The sequence below is a fragment of the Pantherophis guttatus genome, chromosome 3 (assembly GCF_059756535.1).
Source record: "Pantherophis guttatus breed Tessera chromosome 3, ASM5975653v1, whole genome shotgun sequence".
In the NCBI taxonomy this organism is placed as follows: Eukaryota; Metazoa; Chordata; class Lepidosauria; order Squamata; family Colubridae; genus Pantherophis; species Pantherophis guttatus.
The window spans coordinates 129,196,475-129,222,514 of NC_142065.1; the positions used below are offsets into that span (position 1 = coordinate 129,196,475).

Consider the following 26,040-nt stretch of genomic DNA (forward strand, 5'->3'; position numbering starts at 1 on the left):
TATATGAGTATCTGTATCGGTATCTCTCTCTCTCCCCCTCATATATAGAGATATATGTATGTATAGAATGTATAAATATAACCACAATATTTGCTTTTGTAAATAATTTCTTCTTTTTTCTGCATTCAGATCAATCTAGACTGCTGTCAACTAAACAATACTTCTGAAAAATGAAGAATTTAATTCTTTTTTTTTTCATGGGTGCATACTATACTCCTGGGAGATAAAATTCATTGCTAGGTTCATGACAATATTTTGACTCTATTGTAATTATTGCCTGCATTTATATCTCATGCTAAGCTAAAGACTGATCCTTGGTCTCTGATATGCCCCATGAACAAGTACTACACCTATGTAAACAGTTTTATGATATTCATTTTTATTTCAAAGGAATATATTTTACTTTATTATTGTTACATACTATTGTTTATGACATTTTAGCTTTGGAACAATTCTTGGAGATGAAGAAATAAAGATTTCTTACTGAAAAAGAATGCTTTGGAAGAAACACGTTTTTTCCCTTCTGTAACATGGTGCGTTCTTTCATATTGTGTCTGTGGTTGGGTATATATATATGCATTTGCTTCAGATCATGTGTCTAGGAGAATGAAAGGAGCCAATATTTTGAGTCACTTACTCAACTGTCTTTTCTGTAAAGATGCAGTAAGGACTTTTTTTTCTATATTTGTAATCCTGAAAAAAAAATGGCATATTGCCATTTTATACACAAAAGTAGCAACTGCCCATAGTTCAGTGTTTGTTTAAAACTGTGTCCATCTGCTTAGAAGAAAAAGTAAAAAGTAGTCTGGATGTTGGCACCATCATGAAACATAGCAATCGAACTATCAGGCTTTGGATAAATGCACATTTCATGGCTAATAATGTCCACCATGCTAATCATTTTATGAACAACCAACTCATGACAATCATTCTGTGGGACTGCTATAACAGGCTCTCAAAATTCTAAATGGGCTAAAAAACTAAATTAAATTGACACAAAATTAATGTGACCACCCGCAAAAATAGTTTTGTTATATTTTAAGATTATACTCCAGAATATTTCATCATATACAGAAGCAAGGTATTTGGAACAAATTAATAATTGTTATAGAATACAATGTGTGCAATTCACAATTATCACCGATTATAGATATTATTTTTAAAATTTTTATCTTATGACCTAGAATTAAAATTTGATGTAGAGCATCAATAAAGGTATTTTATTTTATATTCCACCCTATTCCACTGATGTTCTTAATTAATAAAAATCAAGATGCCCTGTAATCTGTGGCTAATGTAATGTTAATATTTATAAAAGTTACTTTTTAAACAGTGGAAGCAAATCTTTTCCTTCACTAGCCATTTATAGATCAATTGAGGGACAAAAGAATTCTGATAACAGGAACAACTTTGCAAGGATTAATAAATTGGTAAATGAATTTTTTATGTGAATCAAAAAATGCAGGTGATTTTTTTCAGAATGAATAGATTACTACTTGTTAATTTTTAAAATGGAATTCTATTCTATTCTATTCTATTCTATTCTATTCTATTCTATTCTATTCTATTCTATTCTATTCTATTCTCAGTAGCACATATTTCTAGTTGAAGTAATACATGTTTTTCTACTTATTCTTATTTTAAACCAAAATGTGGCAACACAGTCAGGATTGGGACTCTCAAATGCAGGATGAGAAAAGGCTAATCTCTGTTACCTTTGTTTCATCCATGCAAGTCCATAGAGCTTGAGAAACAGAAATGCTGAGTTCTGTTAGGCAGTCACTTCCTGACTTTATATTATTTTCTGCACCTTTCATCAGGCTTGGAAAAAATGCTGGCATGTGTGAAAACTTACGATTACACACTCAAGATGTTTTACAACTTTTAACCATAATCTGAGCTATGTACAGTTTAGCATTGTACTACTGTACATGATTTCAGTCATTGTATGGAGGTATGTATGTATCACTGTTGGACCAATGATTTCTATTGTATTAAATTCGAAAAACAAGGCTTTATTGAATTAGTTCAGTGAAAACTTATTTTTATATTTTTCTTTGCTTTACTTAAGTCTCTACAATTGATAATGCACTCCAGCATAATCTATATTTACAACTGTTTTCACGACAATCTGCAACATTTCAAGGTCTTAAAACCTAACATACATTTATAAAAGATATGGTTGACTTTACAGAATGTTTTTGGTCCCCCCTTATATTACTATTTTTTTCCTCAAAACGAGAATCTTTAAATAAGTCCCCCAACTTGATTTCAAACCTTAAAACATATACTCTTCTAGAAGAGCATTAATTACAGAAATACTCAGATAGTATTTTCCCACTAATATACAAGAGATTGCCAATTTTCCCAATATACTGTTTAGAACACTGATTGTCTGCACATGGAAATAAATGCACAACAAATGGATATAAACCAGCTACTTAATAAGGATATATCTGCTTTGCAAGATTGGTTGACAATAGTGATCAGACTGTGCATTAATTTAAATCAGTACAATGAGGATGATCGGGCAACTAGACACTAAAACTTATCATGGCATAGAAGGGGAATTGGACATGTTTAGTGAGCATTTGTTTTAAAAAAAAATCAAAAAAGATACTCTGGAATATGTGGCAGCAATAATGCTACACGTCTTTAAAACAGTCATGTCTTTTTTTCAGTTTTCTACAAGAACCCTTTTCCCTGTTGGAATGTCAGAGAAAATCCTAATGTTTGCCTTAATTTTGAGTCAGAAGAACCCTTAAACGGGCAAAGTGTTAACATATATTCTGTGAAACTTTATAATTTATTTCTGCACCAAGACACAGGTTGGGTTATCACATTATGCATCTGATATGAACCAATTTTTATGATTTCTGCACCATGGTCACATGCGAACCCAAACAACTTCACTATATTCAGCAAACCATGGTTTGGCTAGCCCCATCTTGTGGCTACCTTGTGTCAGCTTCTCAATGCTAATTTAATTTTAATCTACATGGCATGCCTACCAAAAGAAAGTTGATTGATATCTGAATACCAGCAGAGACTGAGAATGTCATTCTAAAGTACTGAAATGATTAATGTGAAAATTTGCAACTAAATCTTAAGTCTAGTAAAAAATCCACGTGCCTATTTAGATTTTGGCAAGATAGCGTAAGTTATTCAAAAGAAAGATTAAACATCAATAAAGCACAATAAGAGTTTTCGCCCCTCCATCAGAAAAATTAGCCATTATTTATTGCTTGTGCTAGAGAAGATCATTTGTCTTCATTTGCAGATTTGCGTCACTTTCTGTTTGGAAAAAAAGGTGTTGCAAACAAATACATGAGTGCTGAGGGGAGAATACAGACACTGTTATATATCTCACCATTGGCACTGTTTTACCATGAGATTCTGGGCAGTGTGACAAATATCCCTTAGTTATAGCAACTTTCCAAGGTTTAGTATATTAACTTCTAGCCATAGTTTGTTATTCAATAGGATGCTCACATATTAATCAAACAGTTAAAGAATAGAAGCTCTGCAATTTTATTCATTTTTGTTCAGAAACTTTTCTTGCAGCATTGTACAACAAAATTTCTATAGGAACCATTTAATAAAAATGGCATAAGTCATTTAAAAGAAAAAACAAAATTTTGAGACTGATATTGTAATTATAGTTTATCATGCCCTTGGTGTTCTTTTTTCATTGTTTTTCATCAGTTTGTTTCATTGCCGAATGAGGCAATAAAATCCATTTAATTCAGCAGTGTTTCCAATCATGGCCAACCAGATGTTTTTGAAAAGCCAAAAATAAAAAATGAAGATAGGAACTATTCCATTTTACCCTCTAGCATGAACAAAGATATATTCTCTCTAAGCATGAAGTATTTAACAAAGCTGTGATGAGTCATTCCCAGGGAGAGGATACTGTATATATGAGTAGCTAAGACAGCGAACTGAACAATAATAGACTCTTTTGCTTGCTGTGGATTCCTGAAATATTTATCCTTATTTATTTACAAACAATTTGCATCAAGAGTTTCAAAGCTTAAATAGACAAAGTTGGCTTTTTAACTGTCATAATGCAAACCACAAATCAAGAAAAGGCAATTAATCAAATCAGATGGAAAACAATTGGCACAGAATAAAGTACAATAGTATAGTAACACCTTAAATCAGCATTTGTTTTCACAGCATTTTTAAAAATCTAATTTCAGTTGAAAAGCCTGCAAAGTGTGGGCCTTTTAATCCCCAGTGGAAAATGAAACTAGGCTCAATATATGACAGAATTAGATTAATGTTTGGATTCTATAGTTCAGTCCTTTTAATTTGCTTTACTAAAAGACAGTCATAATATTGCTTAATGCATTGTAAGCAGCCCTGAGTCTCCGAAGAAGGGCGGCATATAAATCAAATTTAAAAAAATTAAAAAAAAATATTTAAGGCCACAAAATCTTAATAAAATGTAAGCAATCTTATTAAGCTACTACCTTTTTTCCATGGATGCATTTTGCACCAGATCATGCAATACCAAACTACAAACTAAAAATGCTCTATCATCAATACACAAAGTAAAATTTAATTTCAGTTCTGTTAAGTAGATGACAAATCATATTGTAACTCTGAAGTTTTAAAATATAAAACTCTTAAAAATAATTTTAGTAATTATTACAAGTGCAGCTGTTTAGCAACGTATCCATTCTATGGATACGTTGCTAAAGAGCCAGATGATACAACCACTACAACCCCAACAAGCAAATGAAGAAACAAACAAACAAAGAACCACTAAGCTAAAATGCCCACTATTTGCTAGGTTTATGCATGTTTTGAACATGATTCTGCAGAAACATTTTAGGTCTTGGACAAGCATACCTCTCTGCTTTCAATACAAGAAGTCTGTGTTTTTTCAGGCTTCCAGAAGAGCTTTAAAAGTGCAACTATTTAGGAACTGATTCATTAAAATAATTCTTAAGTCACTTGTAACCTTTTCCAAGTTCACATAGAAGCCACAAAAAATTGGGTTGTATAAATACCAGGTTTAAAGCATTACTGAATCATTTTTGACGGATCTCTGTTCAAGCTATATTGCCGGGCAGTCCCCAGATGTGTTATATTTTATATCCCATCACTTAAGCTTGGTAGCACAGTGGACTAAAGCACTGTTATTAACATCTGCTGCTTGCAATTACTGCAAGTTCAAATCCCACCAGGCTCAAGGTTGACTCAGCCTTCCATCCTTTCAAAGGTAGGTAAAATGAGGACCAGATTGTGGGGGCAATAAGCTGACTTTGTATAAATATACAAAAGTATGAAGGCTATTGCTTAACACATTGTAAACTGCCCTGAGTCTCCGGAGAAGGGCGGCATATAAATAAATAAAAAAAATATAAAATAATAATAAAAAAAAAACCAAACCAGTGAAAGAAATTGCCATCTAGCATACCTGAAGGTTACACTGAGAGAAGAAATTTTGCTCTATCCCTTTTCTGTTGAAACCCCTTTACCGTGTCAACATTGGGAAAGTGATAATTTAGGGTGGGGTTCAAAAATATAACACAGGAAAAAAGAACCACATATCTTGTAATAGCATAATGCACTTCATCCCTTATCTTTGCAGGATTTCAGCTTTATCCTCACAAAATAGGTCAAGGAGGAAGAAAGACGAGGGGGATGAACACGATTAAACTTTGGAGCACTGAATGCATTTTCCACAGTGAGGTGATTGTATAACTAGAGACCTCCTAGGTCATCTCTACCAATAGAGGCTTTTGGTTTTCCTTTAATGATTTGGTTCTGCTCTCTTTTTTTTTTATAAAAGCTTTTTATTTTGTACACAGACAAACATACAATACATAACCAATCAGGGTGTCATCTGAGTACATATTTTGTATCTTCTTCCTACTCCTCCACTATTTATCATATCTTAATATTATCATTTCATTTATTATAACATTTCTTCCACATTTCTTGCTTTTCTATTAATATATTTGTCTATCTTCTTTCTCTTCTTTCTTCTTCACTGATTGGTTCTGCTATCTTGAATATATCCATTTACTATTGCATAATGAAAATTCATTATCCTCCTATTTTGCTATTAGCAGCTCCTACTGAATTAATGTAAGATTCTGTTTTCCATTGTGTAAAATATGCATTAAGAATTGTGGAAAATCTGAGACCCAGATAGATGTGTTGGTCTAAAATAGTTCAAAACACATACTATATATTGTTGCCTGGGTTCTCTGAGATGAATTGCTTGTAACATATATCTCTCTGGTATAAAGCAAAAGACAGACATAAAAAACCTGAACTCACAGTTAAAAAAACTGTTGGCAAGAAATTTAAAATGCTTAGATAGAATGGCAAAAGTCCCATAAGCACTATTATTCAGAATGAATTCCTCCAGAATTGCTTTACTACTAACAGCAACCACCAATGACAGAAATTATTACTGTTTGTCAGGACTCTTCAACTGCTTTATTTTTTTAATTGTTATACTGTATCTGTATTATACACACAGATACACACATATATACACTGGCTTGAGCTGAATTTAATTAATAGTAACTACATGGCACATTGATACTGCAAGCATTTTGCACATTTTCTTCCATTTTTGTTTTTTTTAGTTTACTTTGCAATCCTGAGAAATCTGGTGGAGTCCCATGTAAGTACTAATCAAGAAATATTTTGCTTCACTACTTTGAGATCATCTCTCATGATACTATATACAAGAGATTTTTTAAAAAAATCACTCAAAATCAGTTCCAATTCCATTCCAACTTCCTGGTTTCAAAGAGGAGACATATCTGATAGAATATGTCCTCCAGAGATTACTTGGAGGTGGAGGAGGAAAAAAGAAAAGAAAAGATGGATAAATTGGGCTCTCTTTACAGAACTAGCAAGCTTCTTTCTAAACAGGAATATGAAAGCAAATATGGTCAATTGAAGCAGTCAGTGTATCAATATTCAAAAATCCTCATTAAACAATTCCCTAAAGAGGGAGTAAGTCAACCGCTAACAAAATAAGACAATGTCATCCCTAATTTAGATCTGTGATGTAATCTTGATCTATAAAATGATATATCTGTTTTCAACCTAGCACTGTAGTGACTATATTGCTGTTAGAGGGAATAATTCTAGTGGTTGAATGGGACTATTCCATATTATCATGGAACACAGCATAGAACAGGGTAGATCTGATTATGATGACACAGAAATTACTAAAGTATGTCTTATTTGACAACGGAAAAATTTTAAAATCATGACTAATTAAAAATTTATTCAAAAATTAACTCTGACAGATGCTTACGTCTGATTTGTCAGAAACATAGGGTTTTTGTGTTTATTCCCTCCTTTCCTGCTTTGTTACACTCCACTCATTCCAGATGTAGGTGTAATTGTTGAGGGCAATTCAGCTGTCATGTATTTGCTAATGTGCTCTCCTAATCATTTGTCTTCACAAATGTACATTAAATTGCTGTGAAATATGGCCATTCAGTAATTGTTATACCATTAGCCTGAATTTAGTGTAGAATAATGGACATTTCTGACTTTATTTACTGTTAGAGCTTTATGAGAAAAGGTGCAAGAATAAAATGTAAAAGACAAATGTTTAGTGAATATCAGCTTGAAATTTGGAAGAGCAGTAAAGTTGTATATGATCTTAATATGAAAGACCACCTGAATATAGATTAGAATAATTGCTCTTCCCTACTGTTTTCATTTAGTTTCCAAGGTGCTTATATTCCCTTAAACATTATTGCACTGCTAACTATATAGTGGATTCACTGGGAGTAAAATTCTGTGATTCAATCACCCAAATGCTAAAACATAAGCGACAGTAAAGATGTAAACAGAAATTCAATAAGTTTTTAAGAGTGATTGCTTTGTTTTATTCTTCTATAAGGAATTACACAGCAGAATTTGAAATTAGCTTTAATTCAAACTCTTGCCTGTAATAAAATTCTGTGAGAAAGTATCTGCTTCATGTGCATATGCTTTGGCCACTCAAAGGCACCAAAATGCCTTCTTAAAACTCCATGACAGAATCAAAACCTACAACACATCTCTATCAAAAAGTCAAAAATATTTTTAAGTGGCCATTTTTGAAATATTTTAAACCTACATTAAAAAACTGAACCCATCAATGGATTCATGCTCTTAAAAACGATATCAACAAATCTCAGATTGCTTAAGAAAAAAACTTTCTTTAGGGTGTACAGGTAGTCCTCGACTCATGACTTTAATGGACCTACCCAAAATCCATTTTCTAGGAGTTGTTAAGTGATATATATATATATATATATATATATATATATATATATATATATATATATATATATATATATATATATATATATATATATATATGTGTGTGTGTATGTGTATGTGTGTATATATATATATATGTGTATATATATATATATATATATATATATATATATATATTAATATAGTATATATATATATATATTAATATAGTATATATATATACTATATATATATATTAAAGAGTATATAAGCAGATTTATGGCAAAATCTTTGTTACATTGGTTATATGCTGTCAGTTGAGTATTTCTTCCAGTTTGGATTTTCTAAATTTTTGTATCCTTGAACTGAACATTTAGATTTTACTGACATATACAGGGAATCTGAATAAACACAGAATGCTGAAGTTTGTTATTTATTTCATAAAGTTATCAAACACATGATGTCCATACAGACAAACCATCATTTCTGTAGGTAACTATTTCTTTAGAAAAATAATCTAATACTTGTTTATGTAAGAATTTTATTTTCTCTTCCTGTAACGGTTCTATTTTCACTCCAGTTTGCTTCACATCTTTCCTTTTCTTCCCTACCCATTTTTCCCAAGACCAAACTTGATAGTATCCCAAAAATGGGCTATATGCAGAATTTCTCATCACCCTTGGGCTAGCTGAAAATTGTGTGTATGATAAGTGTACACATGTGTACATATAACATATATATCTAATACTGTATTTTATTTTATACACATATGTATATATAATACATTATATAATAAAATATAGTATTATATATTTTATAAGTGTGTGTGTGTGAATTTTATATTGTTTGTTTCTTTATTTTGTTCTCTGGGTTAATTTGTTCCAACAGTTGCAAATCTCCCCCTCCCCCCCAAAAATCATGTCTGGCTCATTGAAAATCACCAATCTGTAGAGTCCTACTTTCATACATACCCCCAGCAACCTGGAAGACACCATCCTTATTGATGAACATACATTATTGCATTGATAATGCAACTTCACTACAACTACAAACCTACAACTTCACTTCCCTGCATATACTCACTGACTCCATTTTATAAGAGTAAAACCACATTCATTCAGCTTTATTAAACCATTCGCATTCACTAGTTTATTTCATTTGTTTTATTTCATATTCATTACAATTTATGTCTTCCATTTCAAGTCACACTCCTCCATATGCTATAGTTGACACCAGTTTCACCACAGATACAAATTCAATGTGGGTTCATCAGTCAAGGCATTCATATTTTGTCAGTAATATAGAGAATATGGAGACTAGATATCTAACTTTATTTACACCCACACCACCTACATATTTTCCTTTTAATAATGAAGACACTACATATGTATAATCTTTCTGTATAATCTACATACTGTATAATCTTTCGCTCATTTTGATTTGTTTCCACAACCACCTCCAAAGGCCAGTTTTACCCAAAGTGTGCTCACTGTATTCTATGCAAGCTAGGATTTCTCATCTAGAATATTTGATAAACTACAATCTTCTTGTCTGCATCCTATCCACCCAGAGATACATGTGGTGTACTGACAACATGCGAGATGCCTTCTTTCCTTCCCTTCCCTTGAAAAAGAATAAAATTCAAAATTCTGATATAATGGCATGAATGAGGTATGAAGTGCAAAATAAATAAAAGATCAGTTATACTCTATCAATATTTGTAACTCCCTTTTTTCCTCAGTAGAAGATAAGAGAAATATATACCTACTGACAATGCTGTACATTTCAATCCTTTACCTGAAACAATACTTTTATTTATCTGAAAGTAGAAATATGATTGCAAATATGTTCTGTATATAGAACAGATTTAGCTCTGTTGTACAAGAAATGTCATAAATGGAAATAAAGTTAAATGGGTTAATTAGTCACTACTGACCATTTTAATTACAAGAAAAAAAAATGGAGACAGATGTCAGGAAAATGCTCATTATTGGAATCCCAATAGATATGCGTTCAGTTGAGTGAGCAAGCTTTGTGTAACTGATTACATCTCTTTTTACCCTCCCTCAGTAAATAGAAAAACTAATTATCTGCACACGATTAAGTTAATGCACATTTATCTACAACAATTCAATTCTGACTGTGAAATAATCTTTCTAGTCTATAATTACACTCCAGCTTAATTAGCATAATTTCCACAGCACATCCTTAATAAAGAAGTAGATATTAGGTCTGATTTTAAATGCCAAGGCTATTTCAGGCAAAAATCATGAAGGGGGAGGGGAGAGGAGAGACGAATCTATCAAACTTGGCTTTTTCTGCACACATACATCCTGCATTCAAATATGAAAAATAAATACCTTCTGCATATCTTGGATGAAATTCACATTGAAAGAAAAAAAGAAAGAAAGAAAGACATTTAAAATTTTTTTAATCTTGTCAACACATTTAAATTGTATCATCAAGAAGGCTGCCAAATTCTTCTTTTCAACTAAGATTACATAGGATCAGTTTGAAATCAATCCATAATTATTTAAAACAAAGGTTTTCTTTTTTAAAAAGTACAATATTATTTAGATAGACTATGGATAACTATAGTTTTTTGGCATATTAAGGATCAGGAGGAATTTCTGTTGTTCCTACATGGCATGACATTCAAACGGATTCAGTATTATCTGCTGAAATGTAACTCAAATAAGCAATTTTAAATGTTTCATTGGAACATTTTAAGTGAAGCTGATTTGTCTGAAGCTTGAAATTTGAACCCGCTTACTGAGAATATATTCCTAGAGTTACCAACATCCTCTAACCTAATTTCTTTTCAAAATTCTGCAGACAATGTAAAAATTGTAAAGGAGATACAAACAGCAGAAAATGATGTGAAGATACATATTAGCATTTATATTTCTCCAACAGATAAAGGATTCAGACCTATTTTCAGATGATAAACTCTTAGTAATAGATATAATGTACTGGTATGATGAAATTTTAGCATCCCTAGAGTGTGTGTGACCACTCATAAACAGATGGTTTTAAAAAGCATGCTGGTTATCATTCAGAAGTCATCTCTTTTCATCATGTGACTGATGAATTACTGAAAGCAAGTCACTACTCTGAATTCCTATTATGGACTATATTTGCTCAGAATAATCTGATCCCATTATATATAGTTACACAAAATCTATTACTGACAGCTTATGTCAGCTGTAGAGCTTTAGTTCATTAATTTTACTATTGTGCTTATCGAAATAGATGACCCAATGAGGGATATTATATTTTAACACATTTATTACCGCCTGCTCAGCAAAAATGACCTATGATAGTTTATATTGTATAGCTATTATTTCTTGCACCATGTTCCTTATATATTTTTAAATATTTATATGTACAAGAACAATGTGAAGGTAAAAGAGGAAAATAGGAGGAACACTGAAAGTTCTTAACTGAGCAAGAGAGGCAGTCTATTTTCTGGTGAATTTTAAGATTACCAATAGTATTTGTTCTAATTTTTCCCTTTCTTGTCGTGTTCTTTCAGGGTTTTAATTACAAAAATCATTTCAACCCTAAAGAATGAATTAGCCTACATATAACCAGGATCAAGTATAATAGCATTCTTCACTAATTTAGTACCCTTTGTCACCAGACAAAAACTGTATTAGTAACAATGATACTCATTTTCTAGAAACTAGAATCTGGGAAAATGCAATTTAGCAACTGTTACAGATTTCAGGGTAAGAGTATAAGTAATCTAAAATTAGCTGTTATCAAATCTAAACTACTACCAATATCAAAACAAAGCAGTGGCTGACAGTTTGTACCAGTGATTGTAGGGAAAAAACCTGTGTGGTGCAGTTTTTTAGGGTATTTTGTAAAAGCTCCCATTGAAAGATTTAAAATGCAAAAATAATATATGATTCTTCTAACTTATCGCATTACTCAGGTAATCTAAAACAGCAACCCCTTTTGGGCACCAGGGATCGGTTGCTTGGAGAGAGGTTTTTCTGAGGACCAAAGGAGGCGTGGTTTCGCATGCTGCCGGCATCCCACGGATGGGGCTTCACTTCTTTGTGCGGCCCTGTTTCAGAAATGCCGTGGCCTGATGCCAGTCCACGGACTGGGGACCCCTGATCTAAAGGATAAATTTGCTATAAGTATGAAAGTCAACCCTAAATATAATCAATCCTAAACATACCCAATTTCTAGGTAATACTAAATACATAAGACAGAATTTTATTAATGACAATTAATGTTTGCTTGTGTCCAGTTCCCAACCCAATATAAATATTTGTTATTAATTTTGCAGTCCTTCTGGTTAGATGAACCATGCATTTCATATTTGAGCTTCTTAAAAAACATTCTAATGCATTTTGTTATTTATTTACTACTTGCACTGTTGTCACATTGATTTGTAATCAGTGACAATTAATTACAAGGATTTGCTGGGCTAAACATAAAATATATACAGTGTGTATATGTAATGATAACAGACTGCACTATTGATCCATTCTATCTTTATTAGTTTGTTTTTTTTAAAAAAAACTTTTGGTTAAGAAAACATAATATCTTCCACAAAGCAGCTCAGATGTAATCTCTACAAAGTACATGAGTCTGATTTCCAGTAATGGATTTTAGTGCTCAAAGTATGAAAATTTGTATTTATCTCTAATTTAGAGCATAACATGACTAACTGTTCATATTTACCATCAGTTTTTTGAGCTTTTCAGTGCAGCAAGCTGAATATTGGGTTTACATCCAGTACAGCAAAGATATATGCAACAACTTAGAGCGTAATGCAAACTTGCAAATGGGATAGAATTATACATTTATCAAATACAAATTATAATATTCAAAGGTGGGAATGAAAACTAGGCAGCTAGTCCAGAGTATGGATGCTAAAAATATACCTTTGGAAACAGATGAAACTAAGGAGCAGTCATTTTTTGACAAAAAACAAAGGACAAAATAACCTGCACAATTTAATTTGGATGAGAACTACTGATGAATTAGACATAGAAAATCTCCACAGAAAATATTATGTCATAGATCAATGAAATGAAAATAATTCTTTAAAAACTGTTACTTAGCTAGACATTAAGTTTTGGAGAAAGCATCCTATCTTCCTTAACCTATCTCTGACCTTGGAATCAGACAAATTTAGAGCCAGGAAGGATAACAAAATGAGGAGTATTAATAAAAACACACAGTAAATTAGATCCAGACAGTGGTAGAAAAGTAGCTAAAGACAGAACCACATAGATAGTCTAGTGGTGAAATGTAAAATTTGTTACTACCGGTTCTGTGGGCGTGGCTTGGAGGGGTAATCTGCTGAGTGGGCATGGCTAACTTTTTTTTTTAACTTTTAAAAGTATTTTTTTCTACAACCTCTTCGGCTGAAAATGCTTTTAAAAGCCTCTGACGATCCCAGCTGAGTTGCCTGATCATAAGAGGCTTTTTTTTCTTTTAAAAACATTTTTTCTACAACCTCTTTGAGGTTGTAAAAAAAAACGCTTTTAAAAGCCTCGTACAATCAGGCAACTCAGCTGAGATCATCAGAGGCTTTTAAAAGCATATTTTAAAATGCTTTTAAACAATTTTCGGCCGAAGAGGTTGTAGAAAAAATGCTTTTAAAAATAATTTAAAAAGCCTCTGATGATCCCGCGGCTCAGCTGGGCATGGGGGGGGAGGGATTTTTGCTACTGATTCTCCGAATCACCCGCCGCCATCGCTACCGTATCGGGCAATCTGGTCCGAACCGGGAGCATTTCACCTGAGCTAGTCCAATTACTGGTGGTGGTGCACCTATGTACATCTATTTCAGAAAAGATATGTTAAAGGCTCTAATTATTTGGGAGAGAACGGTTGTTTTGAGAAATATTATATTCTCATCAATATCTCACAAACATGAAATATGAGTAATTTAAATATATATTAAATCAGGAAGAGTGTAAAAAGGGAACTCTTGGAGAAGTCACCTATTCAAAACAGACACCCTCCTATATATGGTTCAGATAAATTATCAAGCTTTGACATAGAATTGTACTAATTATTTGATCATGTGAATGCTGGGTTGCCTGAACTAATTTGATGCAGGTGTTGCCGGTTTTAACTTCTAGCAGAATTATGTTAGTAAAAAAGAGAATATGACTCTTTTTGCCTCAGGTACGATTTAAAGTTTAATAATGTCCGATTAAGAATGACACTAATGGCATAGTTAAAACATGCAAGCAGAAAGCCGGACCTGGAACAATATTAACTTAATCAGGCATTTCAACTTTCCAAATAGTTATTCTGCTCAAAAGTTTACAGTAGCTATTTCAACATCTGCTTTTAATGCTATATTACATTTGTCCTCATGTCATGTGGAATCAGAATTCTAAACAATTTTGACTTAATGTGAAGAAGCTTAATTACTTCTATTAGCCATTGAGACTGGTGAAACAGACCACTAAAGCTCCCTCCATGGCTGCTTATCAGAAAATGAAGACTGGGATTCCTGGCTTGTTTTGGTTTTAAGATTGTACAGCTGGAAACCAAAAAAACCCCCAACTCTGCATTATTAATAGAACAATTATGATGTCAGAAGGGCAAATGAGAATAACAATGAAAAGACAAGACAAAAGATGCAATTGCAACAGTAAGATAGGAGAGAGCAAGGCACTATGCAATCTATGTTCAATCATTTGATCTGCTTTTATTTTATACTTTTGTCTTTTTTAAACTTAACATATTATGGCCATTAAGAATGCTCAATTCTTATTTGGGTTCTCTCCCTGTGTACTTTTCTTCTCCCTGGAATGTCTAAAAAAATCATCTGCAAGGATGGCATTTTGGCAGCCTAAATGACAATAAAAATCTATCAGCACATTATGTTTCTAATATTTTTAAATTACTGAGAACCCTTTTGGCAGATATATTTACCTTTAATCTTCATATAAAAAAGTAATGATACATTATTCCTAGTCCTACTCCAACTACTATACCACAGATCGGGAAGAGGCAACTGGACCTTGTTTTTCCTTGAAGACATTTTGCTTCTCATCCAAGAAGCTTCTTCAATTCTGACTGAATGGCGGGGAACAGAAGGATTTATATTCCTTGCAGTCATCTGGTTGTTAGCACTCTTTCTTAAGAGTTGTTGAGGCCCCTTGGAGCTTTATCTGTGCCCACCTGGTCACCTGAATAGTGAAAAAGGGTGTGGAACTTTTTTGGAACTTTCTTTTTTGGATCTATTGAAAGGATTGTGCTATAAACAGGAGATAGTGGTTTTGTATCTCTCCCCCTCTATTGAGAGAGGGCTGATCAATTTCAATGACCCCTCTTTCAAACCAGTGGTCCTCTCTGTCCAGAATGTGGACTTTGCAGTCTTCAAAAGAGTGTCCTTTGTCTTTCAAAACCCTTCCATTTGTTTCACACCATTCAGTCAGAACTGATGAAGCTTCTTGGATGAGAAGCGAAACATCTTCAAGAAAAAACAAAGGAAGTCCAGTTGCTTCTTGAAAGCTTTGGGACAACCATGACCTGGATGACTGAGAATCTCCATAGACACAGATCTGGAAAATATAAAACTGGAGATGGCTGCATTGGGGCTTCTGTAGCTTTTTAGCAGAGCTGTTACTGGTATACAATTGGGAGATTTATCAGTATATTTATTAACAAATTTCCAAAAATACAAATAATATATTCCATGCCTTTAAGATTGAAAATTATTTCAATTATATTTCCATAAATTATAAAGTACTGATCTGTATCATGGGCAAAGAAAGATAAAAATATTCTTAAGATGTACTGTTGCATCAAGTAACTGATATTTTAAGATGCTCTGAATATTTTCTACTGAAAGAGGGGGTGAAACTTTTAATTCTTCATGCACAGTCTATATAATTCTTTTTAAAGGCAATTCATAGCATTCTTGCATCTGTCTGAAATGAAAAATTGATGTTATTTCCTTTTTGGGTCTTCTTATGTGAGAAGATCAGATACTCTAATGCAATTTATCCTCCTTTAATAACATATAACGAACACTTTCTTTTCTTCATTCTTAGTTGCTGATTGTAACTAAGCCCTAAACATGACATTTTCAATTGATTTTAGAAGACTAGAACAATGCTGTTCAGTCTTTACAACATGCAGTTTATAAAACAAGTCTTTCTCAAGTAATATTCACTATAGGAATACAATTCAAAGTATGTTTTCTTTAATGAGATCAAACCACTGGTATATTACAGTATGTGAATTAAACAGATATAAATTACATGACTCTCCATAGTCCCATAAAACAATAATGAAGCTGAAGGCAAAGAATCTAATTGAATTTACATTCAGCTGATACTTTCTAAGAAAACTATTATAGTATGAACTACTGTTATGTGTTACACAAAATCTGATTAGTAATCATATTTAGAAGATTTAATTCATGGAAAATCTGTAGAAAATCCAGTGACTTTTTGGGATGTTTTGGGATTTAAATTTTGTGTCAGAGAATAAAACTTTAGAAAATCAAAAGCTACTTGACATCTGATTAACATTAGGAGGAATTGCGCAGATAATTTACCAAGTCAAAGAAAAGGGAATTGCCTATTATTTACTTTTTGTACTGAATACATGTAGATAAAATCACCTCCTAAAGCAATGATGCCAACAAATGGATCCTACTTGCCTATCACACACAAGACATAGGGAGCAGAGGCTATACTATACCCACAATAATTTTGCATAAACTTCTACAATTGAGGTCCAGATACATTAATTGAAGATTTAATTAATTGAAGGAACCCACAAGAAGAATCTTACTCTGCTGCTCCTGGTAATATGAAGGGAAGTTTTTCTGAATTGGTTTAAAAATAAATCTTCCTAATTGCCTAAGAGTTATTTAGGATTCATCATATGACTCCTTAAATCAAACTATGTACTGCAGCTTTACATTTTCAGAAGCTGAGGAACAATACATTCTTCATTAAGATTATGCATTCTACTAAATATAAAGAGGGCTTGGGTTGGCTGTTGCTAAGTAGGAGAGGGTAGCCAGGGAGGTGTGACCACAATCACAGGGAGGCTCAGGGAGGGTGCACGGATGGGGAGAGGGGGGAAACAGGGACTCACCCAAGCAATTTGTGATCTTCCTTGCTGGCTTCCCTACTGAGTATACTTGTGGGAAGCTGACAGACAGTCACAAATCACAATCATGTAACCAAGGGACACTGCAACAATCCTAAATGCTCACATTGCAGTCACATAACCACAGAGGTGCTGCTATAGCTGGTTATATCAACCACTTATTCAGGACCATTGTAAACTGCAAACAGTTTCTGAATGAGTTAACTGAGAACTACCTGTATTATATATTCTAATATTAGGTCTTCTGGCAAAGGCCAGCACCTAATCAAAAACATTATTTTGCACAGAAACAATTGTCCATAAAATACCACCTACATAAAAATTACTATTTGAATGTCATAAGCAGATTATTAAGATGTCTACTTTAAAGCAGATTTAACTTGGCTGTTTTTTGTTGCTGAACTAAGGCAATCCATAAAGCAGTCCTGGTTGACTTCGCTGAATTTATATCTGTTTAAAGAAAAGTTCAAAGTTATAACTTGCCTCATATTGAGTAATTTTTGTGGATATGATACTAAGAAGCTGAGTTAGTTTTCCTGAGGATTAATTATCTTCTAGAATAGGTAGAAATGTGTTGATAGGAAGATTATTCATATACCTTCTATTTTATGAATGAAAGATAGCTATAACAGAAAGAGACTAGAAGACCTCCAAGGTCCCTTCCAAACTCTGTTATTCTGTCTTCTGTAAAGAATTTTTTGTGTATATTTCTACTGAAGTTACCCAATTATAAAGATAGCGCTCTCCATACAGGAGTTTTATTCTTATTAAAATGAAAAGTAGTCCTGAAATTTCTACAAAATGTAGAGAACCATATGATATACAGGAATATAAAAGTGAAGTAGTATTGTGCAGTTGCAGATAAGCCTCCTAGCCAGCTGAAATGGCCAAGTTGCACCTGAAATGACACTACACAGGGTGGTGGAATTAGTAAACAACCATAGTCTCTCTCTGAACAGAATAGGGGAGGATGGGGGGGATGTTTTACTTTTCATTTTGGAAATCCCATTGAAATCAGTATGTTTGATTCCTATAGTGACTGCTCTCTGCCTAGTTTAGCTTTCTGTTGACAGTAAGTTCACGTCTCCATTTTGGATGGAATTTGGAGATGCCATGCTTTGCTCCTCCTTTGCCCCCCTTCTGACCCCTTCTTGTTCCTATACGTTTAGATCAGCAGATAGAGCTTTTCAGATAGGAAAAGCTCTTACTCTAATCCCATCTAGCAGTCATAGTTTCAACTACAATTGCAACCTTAATCCTGAAGCATTCAATTATACGACAGACACCACAGCTTGTTGTTAAAGATCCGTAGTTGTAATGGCATGTGGGAATGACCTTGGGAGACAGGAGGAAGAGCCATAGCCTATACAACCATCATGCAAAAGGTTTCTCAGCCCACAGAAGGAAAAGGGATATGTCTCAGAAGAGATCCTCCCTAGTTTTCTAGAATGTAAAAGCCAAAGAGGGAAGAAGTAACTACTACCACAATTCTATAACTCTGTAACATGTATTTTACACATACACAAGTGGCTTACATTTGTGGCAATGATCAAAATCATTGTTTACTAAACAAAACTGATTTTGATTACTATGAATTAATGTAATTCACCAACGTCCGATAATGGATATGGCACAAGAAGAAGAAGAATGAATTAATGTAATATAAGAATTATACTTTTTTTGCAACTTAAATTATGATCCAGGTTTAGGATTGTCAGAATAGGGTATCAATAATAGTTCACATTTATTTCCTGTTCTGCAACATTTCTCTCTGTATAAGGAGTTATTTGTTCCAAAGTCATATTCTTCTCTCTCAGCTGCATTTCTTTAATTCTCCAGATATAGGCACATGTATGATGGAATGCTCTCCTTGAAGAGTTCTCTCATATCTGGGAGATGAAATGCAATTCTTCTCTTTGACACTGAATTTTCTAGGTAAAAGGTTTGCTAATTAATTTATCTATGAGAAACAGCATAAAGTCTTAGTATATTTGAAATTACATGTCACTATCACCAACTCTTAATTAAATAGGATAGAGAGGGGAAAGTGCATGTAATTTTGCCACCACCGGGGAGGGATAATCCGAGGCTCCAGGATTGCATCTGAATCCCAAAATAATTTGACTAGATGCCTATCAAAGTTGTTACCCAACTGGAATATTTTTAATGTGACAGAAAGGAAAAATATTAATGCATCTACTGCTTTTATTACTTGTCTCTCTGAAGTAGTGTATTTGTTTATTACTCTGACCTGACTAAGGAATCTTCAGATTTGTGTTTTTAACATGAAAATACAGAACAAGCAAAAATTTCTCAATAATAACAATTCAGCATATCTTAATATACACGAAATGACAGATTAAAAGTATGGGATAATTTAGAATGGCAAAAAAACCACAGCTTTCCTTAAAACACAAAGAACATCATCTTAACTCAAAAATTAGTGTGAAAAGAAAATGTTTTAGTCTCTAAAAGGTATTAAGTATCTTAGCAAAATAGATCCAACTGGCCTTCAGACTTCTGCATCAAAATTACAGCTAGCCTCATTTAGTCACTGTTTCATACAATTGAGCATTTGCAGTCACAGTGATGAAAAATAACTTTGTGACTAATCCTCACATTTATGACCTTTATGATCTATAAAGCAAAGGAAAGCTGAAGAAAGATCATAAGCATACTTGCAGTTTCATTTAGTGACTATTTTGATTAACGACTGAATTCCCAGTCCCAACTGTGATCACTAAACAAGGACTCTCTGGAGTAAAAGATTATTTCTCTCACTTCAAAATGATCCTGAACAAGGGGCCTAGCATTTTTGTTGCAAACCTGGTGTGTATGGAATACACCAATTCACCCATAAAATTTCTTATGAAGATATACTCAGTTTGTGGCTTATAAAAATGTTTATTATTGTATTTTGTGCTACCTCCCTATTTTCATGTGAACTGAACAACTGAGACCAATCACATTTACATTCAGGTTTGGCACTCATCTTCAGCATGATCACTTTTGGTGAAGTCAGTTATCAGTGTTGCCAAACCAGGAATTGTAAACACAACCTACTGAATACGTGTCTACATGGCATTCTATCTAAATATATCTTACCTCCTTGATTCTCTTAGCACTTACATAATAAAAAGCAGTGCTAGCATTTATAATATTGAACTTTGATTTGGTGGCCATCAAGAATTTGGCAGGTTGGTCTTCAATCAATCCTTTTACAAAATAGCTAATTTTTTTTTTTTGCTAAAGTCCATAAATATATTGCTTTCTAAGTTTCTTGGTAGTATAAATTGAATGAAAAATTAAGATCACACTTTTTAAAACAACTGTAAATAAGAAGAAAGATGGTGAGAGGGAGGATTTTTGACCTTTTTTCTTGCAATTATTGAGGAAGAACTGCAGAAGAACATGTCTTGTAGAGCTATTTTCCCTGGAAAAAAACGGCCATTGACATCCACTACTCTACCCTGGGCAGTTTGTTAAAGTATGCATATCTATGTGATCCCATTTGGATAGAGGTTTTTATTTTTAGGAAATCATACAAAACTAATCACCAACTAAGTCTATTTCTAACTAAGTCTATCCTAACACTTTCACTTCAAAACAATTTCCCTTATTATTTTATGCTGAGATATTTGTTTTATGTAATCTTAGGTTATTTGGACAACTCTATTCTTATGACTGGATTGATGTAGTGCACCCTGGAGATTTCTGGAAGTTTCACTATTAGCACATCTGGATAATAACAGATTGGAGAAGATGGTCATAGGTTTCCTCTGCTTGAAAGTCTTCCACTGTAGTTGGAGTGGATTTAGAAATAAAAATAATCTAACACTGAAATCTAGAAAATGCATGCATTAAAGATATATACATTAACTTTATGTAGCTAGATTTTTTTTCTTCAACTACATATCTCTGCTCTTATTCAACTTTATGCTAGATACTGAAATATAAGGTGACAAATGACTCTGATACCAGGCACACAACATACTTAGCCAATAAACAGAAATGTAATAATTAGCAAGCATACACAATTTTTTGTTTTAAAAAATCAGTGCTCCATATAGTGCCATATATGATTTTATACTCACAGTTTTAAATATCTACGGCAGTATAATATTAAGGAGGTTGCTCTATGGTTTACAATGTACACCATATGTCTCATTAAAAATTTAGCAGTCCAACACAAAATAAAAAAATCTGCTACTAATAAGCAGAAATATGAACCCAGTACTATTTAAATGAGTAGTTTGCAAAGCATAAGCAAACCTCACTGAGTTGGTATAGTAAATTTATTCATTTCCCCCCCTCTGGTTTCATAAATATAGAGAGAGATATTAGAGGATGGAGGGAGGGGCAGATAATGAAAATCCCGAAAAACTTTTCTTCAGGAGCAAATCAGGATTGTTGGGAAAAAGAAACAAGAACACAAGAGCTTTAACTAGAAATTTGAAAAGCCTCAATAGCATAATATGCATTCTATAACTATTTGGAAAATATTAGTGTAGGAATGGGATATGTGTTAAGAAAATATGATAACATGCACATATCAGCATTGATTCAATGCATTATATGGCTGGGATACTGTGGCAATCTGCCCGTTTAAAATTTGCTAGAAATGAATCAATCATTCAAGTACATACACATTTGAATGCGTATTTGAAATCTTATTGGAGGCAACCTTCATCCAGGAAAAAGTGTTCATGAAAGATCTGGAGAGGAACAGAATTGTGGAAGTTAGCAGAAAAAAGTAAATACACATGTTTCAATCAGTCAATAAGAAAGGTAAGGACATACAATTCAAGCATATGTGTTGCATTAAAATTACATGCAATGAGTAAAGATTATGACTAAACAAACAGTGTTGTTCAGCCTTGTTTGAAACATAATATGTTGTTGAACATTATATACACTACACTCTTAAAACCAGAAACAAGAAAGCAAGGGCTCCAGAAATTTTTCATTAGCAAGTACACTTTTTCCAAAATAAATATATTGGAATTTGTAGTTCCTTTAAGTTATCAGCACAGGTTTGCTTCATCTAATAATTACTAGAACAATTCCTTTTTCTCTCCAAGATGATACATTATCTTTAGAATTCTATGACAATGGAAAAGAAAGCTAGAAAAAAAATTCACAAACATATTTGCCTCTTTTCTCTTATAATAAAGATAAATTAAATACTTGTTTGCAAACTCAGTACTGACCTCACCTTCAGGCACAAATCTAATAGATTTCTAACATTCACACCCAGATTCTAAGCAAAGCTAAAATTGGCTATTTGCTATTTTTCTGTGACTACCAGAACCATAGAAATAATGGGGCCAATCACTTTGCTAGCTGTTAGATTTTCTCAATCTGTACCTACCTAAGACTTGTAGAGGAGGTCAAGCCTAGGCTCTGACACAGAGAAAACAAATGAACAATATAAAGAAAAACGTATGTAGTGAAAAGGACAGCAGTAAAGAATATTGGGGAAAGCTCCAAATTATACTACCGGTACATCAATTTTTCTCAATCTCAGCAACATTAAGATGTGTGGATTTCAACTCTGGGAGTTGAAGTCTACCTACCTTAAAGTTGCTGAAAAAAATTGGGCTAAGTTATTGAATTTATCTTCTCATTAAAAAAAAAATAGATAATTGCAATGTTTCAAATCCCATATTGATGATACTATTATATGAGTAGATCTTGACTTATTTATTTATTTATTTATTAAATTTATATACCGCCCTATTCCTAAGGGACTCAGGGCGGTGAACAGCGAATGATAAAAATACATGTAATACAAACGTTAATAATAAAAAACCAATTAAAATATACTAAACATTCTGGTCCTAGATAATTCAAGATATCCCAGTTTAAAATAAAATCAAAAAGCAATATAAAGGGAAAGTTAGGCCAGGCCGGCCTGCTGAAACAGGAATGTTTTGAGGGCACGGCGGAAAGTGCGCAGATCTGGAATCTTCTGTATCTCTGGGGGGAGCTCGTTCCAGATGGTGGGTGCCCCCACAGAAAAGGCTCTCCCCCTGGGGGCCGCCAGTCGACATTGTTTGGCTGACGGCACCCTGAGAAGCCCCTCTCTATGGGAGCGTACTGGGCGGTGAGAGGCTATTGGTGGCAGAAGGCGGTCTCGTAAGTACCCCGGTCCTAAGCCATGGAGTGCTCTAAAGGTGGTAACTAAGACGTTGAAGCGCACCCGGAAGACCACAGGGAGCCAGTGCAGCTCGCGCAGGAGGGGAGCCACATGGGAGCGCCATGCTGCTCCCATAACTACCCGCGCGGCCGCATTCTGGACCAGCTGGAGCCTCCAGGTGCTCTTCAAGGGGAGCCCCATGTAGAGTAAACTTATGACTGTTTAACAGTTACAATGGCTTCAGAAAAAAAGGATTTATGATCTGTCCAACCCACTAGTCACATGATCATTATTTGGGTATTTATGACCAGTTGCAGTATCCTGCAGTCTCATGATTTTCTGATTTGCGAGTTTCCCAACTGTTTCCCACAAAACTATCAATCTGGTGAGCTGGATTCACTAATGATCATGTGATTTGCTTAACAACTACATGATTCACTTAACAATTGTGGTGATTTGCTTTACAATCATGGTAAAAATGTGTCTCGTCACACAATGACTCAACTTACAAATGCACTAAATAACTAGGGGAATTCTGGTCTCAATTGTCTTTGTAAGCTGAGGACTACCTGTAGTAGTTCTATACTGTAGTCAAACCCACATCTTTCGAGGAATTGTACAGACCATTAAGGAATCCCTAGCTACCATTTCAGTCTCAAAGCTGAGGAGAGAGACACATTTTGGGGGGAAATATATTCTCCAACTTTGAGGATAATCATAAGGATGATCCTCTGGCTATGAGGCACTGAATATGATTAGTCTGTTTCTGAAGCTCTCTACTTCATCTGCAAATCTAAGAATGTACCATCATGACATAATTAGAACACAAATACTTTTCTGATGGTAAATGCTTAGGGGAAGAGCTGTGGAAAAGTTGCAAATGGGGACCTCTGGGGGAAGGGAAATCCATTTTATTGTGAAACGTAGCCCAGTATCTTCTTAAGCAGTTGGCCGCTGCAGGTAATTTCATATTTTCAACCAAGAAAAAGCAGAGGTTTGTAATAAAAGAAAAAAAAAGTCAAGTTTTGATTATAATAGTAACAGAAAATATATATTTGTGAGATACTTTATATTGACCCAATCACTGAAAGATGGTGAAAGTGAAGTCTAACTGATCATTTGTTCTGTAGTTTCTTTCAAAAATATTTCAAATATCTGGAATTTGTTTGTTTTAGAAGCAGCTTTCCCCAGCTTGGTGCCTCCTGCAAACTTTTTAACTGCAATCCAGCATCACCAACTAAAATCCACTTCAACTGGAGGGATCAATTTATTGTAGGTTATCTCACATTATGTCGATAACACAATCAACATTGCACTGACATTTAAGGGACACATATATTTGTTTCAATTAGGTAAGATATAAAGTCTATAATATGAATAGTGTCTCTGAGCTGAAGTGTGAACCTTCATTTCATGATAAAATTAGTATAACAGGGAAGACTTTCATTTTGAGACAATTCTCCAATCTAGCAACAATTTCTTTAATGTGAGATGAAAGCATTTTTTTCTTTTTATGACACTCTAATCCCTTTTTATCAGGATGGAGTTGGGGTGATTGAAAGGAGCTGAACATTTACTAGCTGGATACCCTTCCTGATGTCTACGCGGAGTTCACAGCAGATATGTTCTCTTTGCGCCCTGATAGAGAAACATCTGCCACTGTCTGGGATTGAACTCTCAACCTCTCAATTGTGAGGCAAGTGTCTTCACCTTTAGGCTACCATGCCGCTCTAATGTGAGATGGCAGCAATAATACCTGTATATAAGGAAACTCATGTAGAGGCTGAGGTCCATCTGTTTTCCTTGGATTCATATAATTAATGATGTCTAACCCTAAATTTGATACCTATAAGCTGTTGGGACTACATGTTTTCTCCTACAGTCCCCTTATTCTCTGTGTGAAAAAACTGAAAATACTCAGCTATTCTTGGCATTAACTAATTAGCCAATATATAAAACTATAAAAGTGGTAATTAAGAGTTAACTGACAGGGTTAGGGACCTAACCTTTCTATTGTAACTGATTCCCGTAATTCTTTGATCTTGGGAGTTGTAATGCAGACTCAGAAATGACAAATACAATAGGCTAATTCTTTCTAAGCAGCATATCTGTTCAGGCAAATTCATGGAAAACTTAATTTCTCCCCAATGGAAAATACCTCCATATGAAAAGACTGCCTTAAGATGATAATATTCTTTTTCTGAAGGATCACCTCTCAGATATATTCCCACACATATACACCCCCCCTAAAAACAAACAGAAATAAGAACAGCGTTAATCCCATGCATTATTTTTACATTAAGAATCTTGTCAAACTGATCAAATTAGTCACTGTAAGCTTTATGTCTTAAGTAAACACCTCTCCATTAACTAACTGTTGCTATTTCATAGATATTGACATATATCAATCCAACCACACAGCCTGTAGTCCTAGGAGCAAAGTCGGTCCCCCCATTTTTTGTGTGGTTCCTAGAGACCCTTTAAGGATTACTGCCTGGTGGCTCAGCAGACTGATAGCATTGTGATTAACACCAGCTGTCTGCAATTACTGT

General features: G+C 33.8%; 1 protein-coding gene across 21 annotated transcripts in view; it reads right to left on the reverse strand.

Moving 5' to 3' along the window:
- The window catches only part of CTNND2 (catenin delta 2), a 479,927-nt gene that overhangs the window by 145,796 nt on the left and 308,091 nt on the right, over window positions 1-26,040 (reverse strand). For 11 of the 21 annotated variants that reach the window (XR_015733587.1, XR_015733586.1, XM_087891295.1 and 8 more), the window contains one exon: window positions 21,996-22,064. The exons of the other annotated variants lie outside the window; for them this stretch is intronic. Coding sequence is in view for 9 of the 11 variants with exons in the window: in XM_087891295.1 (XP_087747421.1) it covers window positions 21,996-22,064 (69 nt within the window). In the remaining 2 variants the exon portion in view is untranslated. The remainder of the gene's footprint in view (window positions 1-21,995; window positions 22,065-26,040) is intronic. 21 annotated transcript variants of the gene reach the window in all.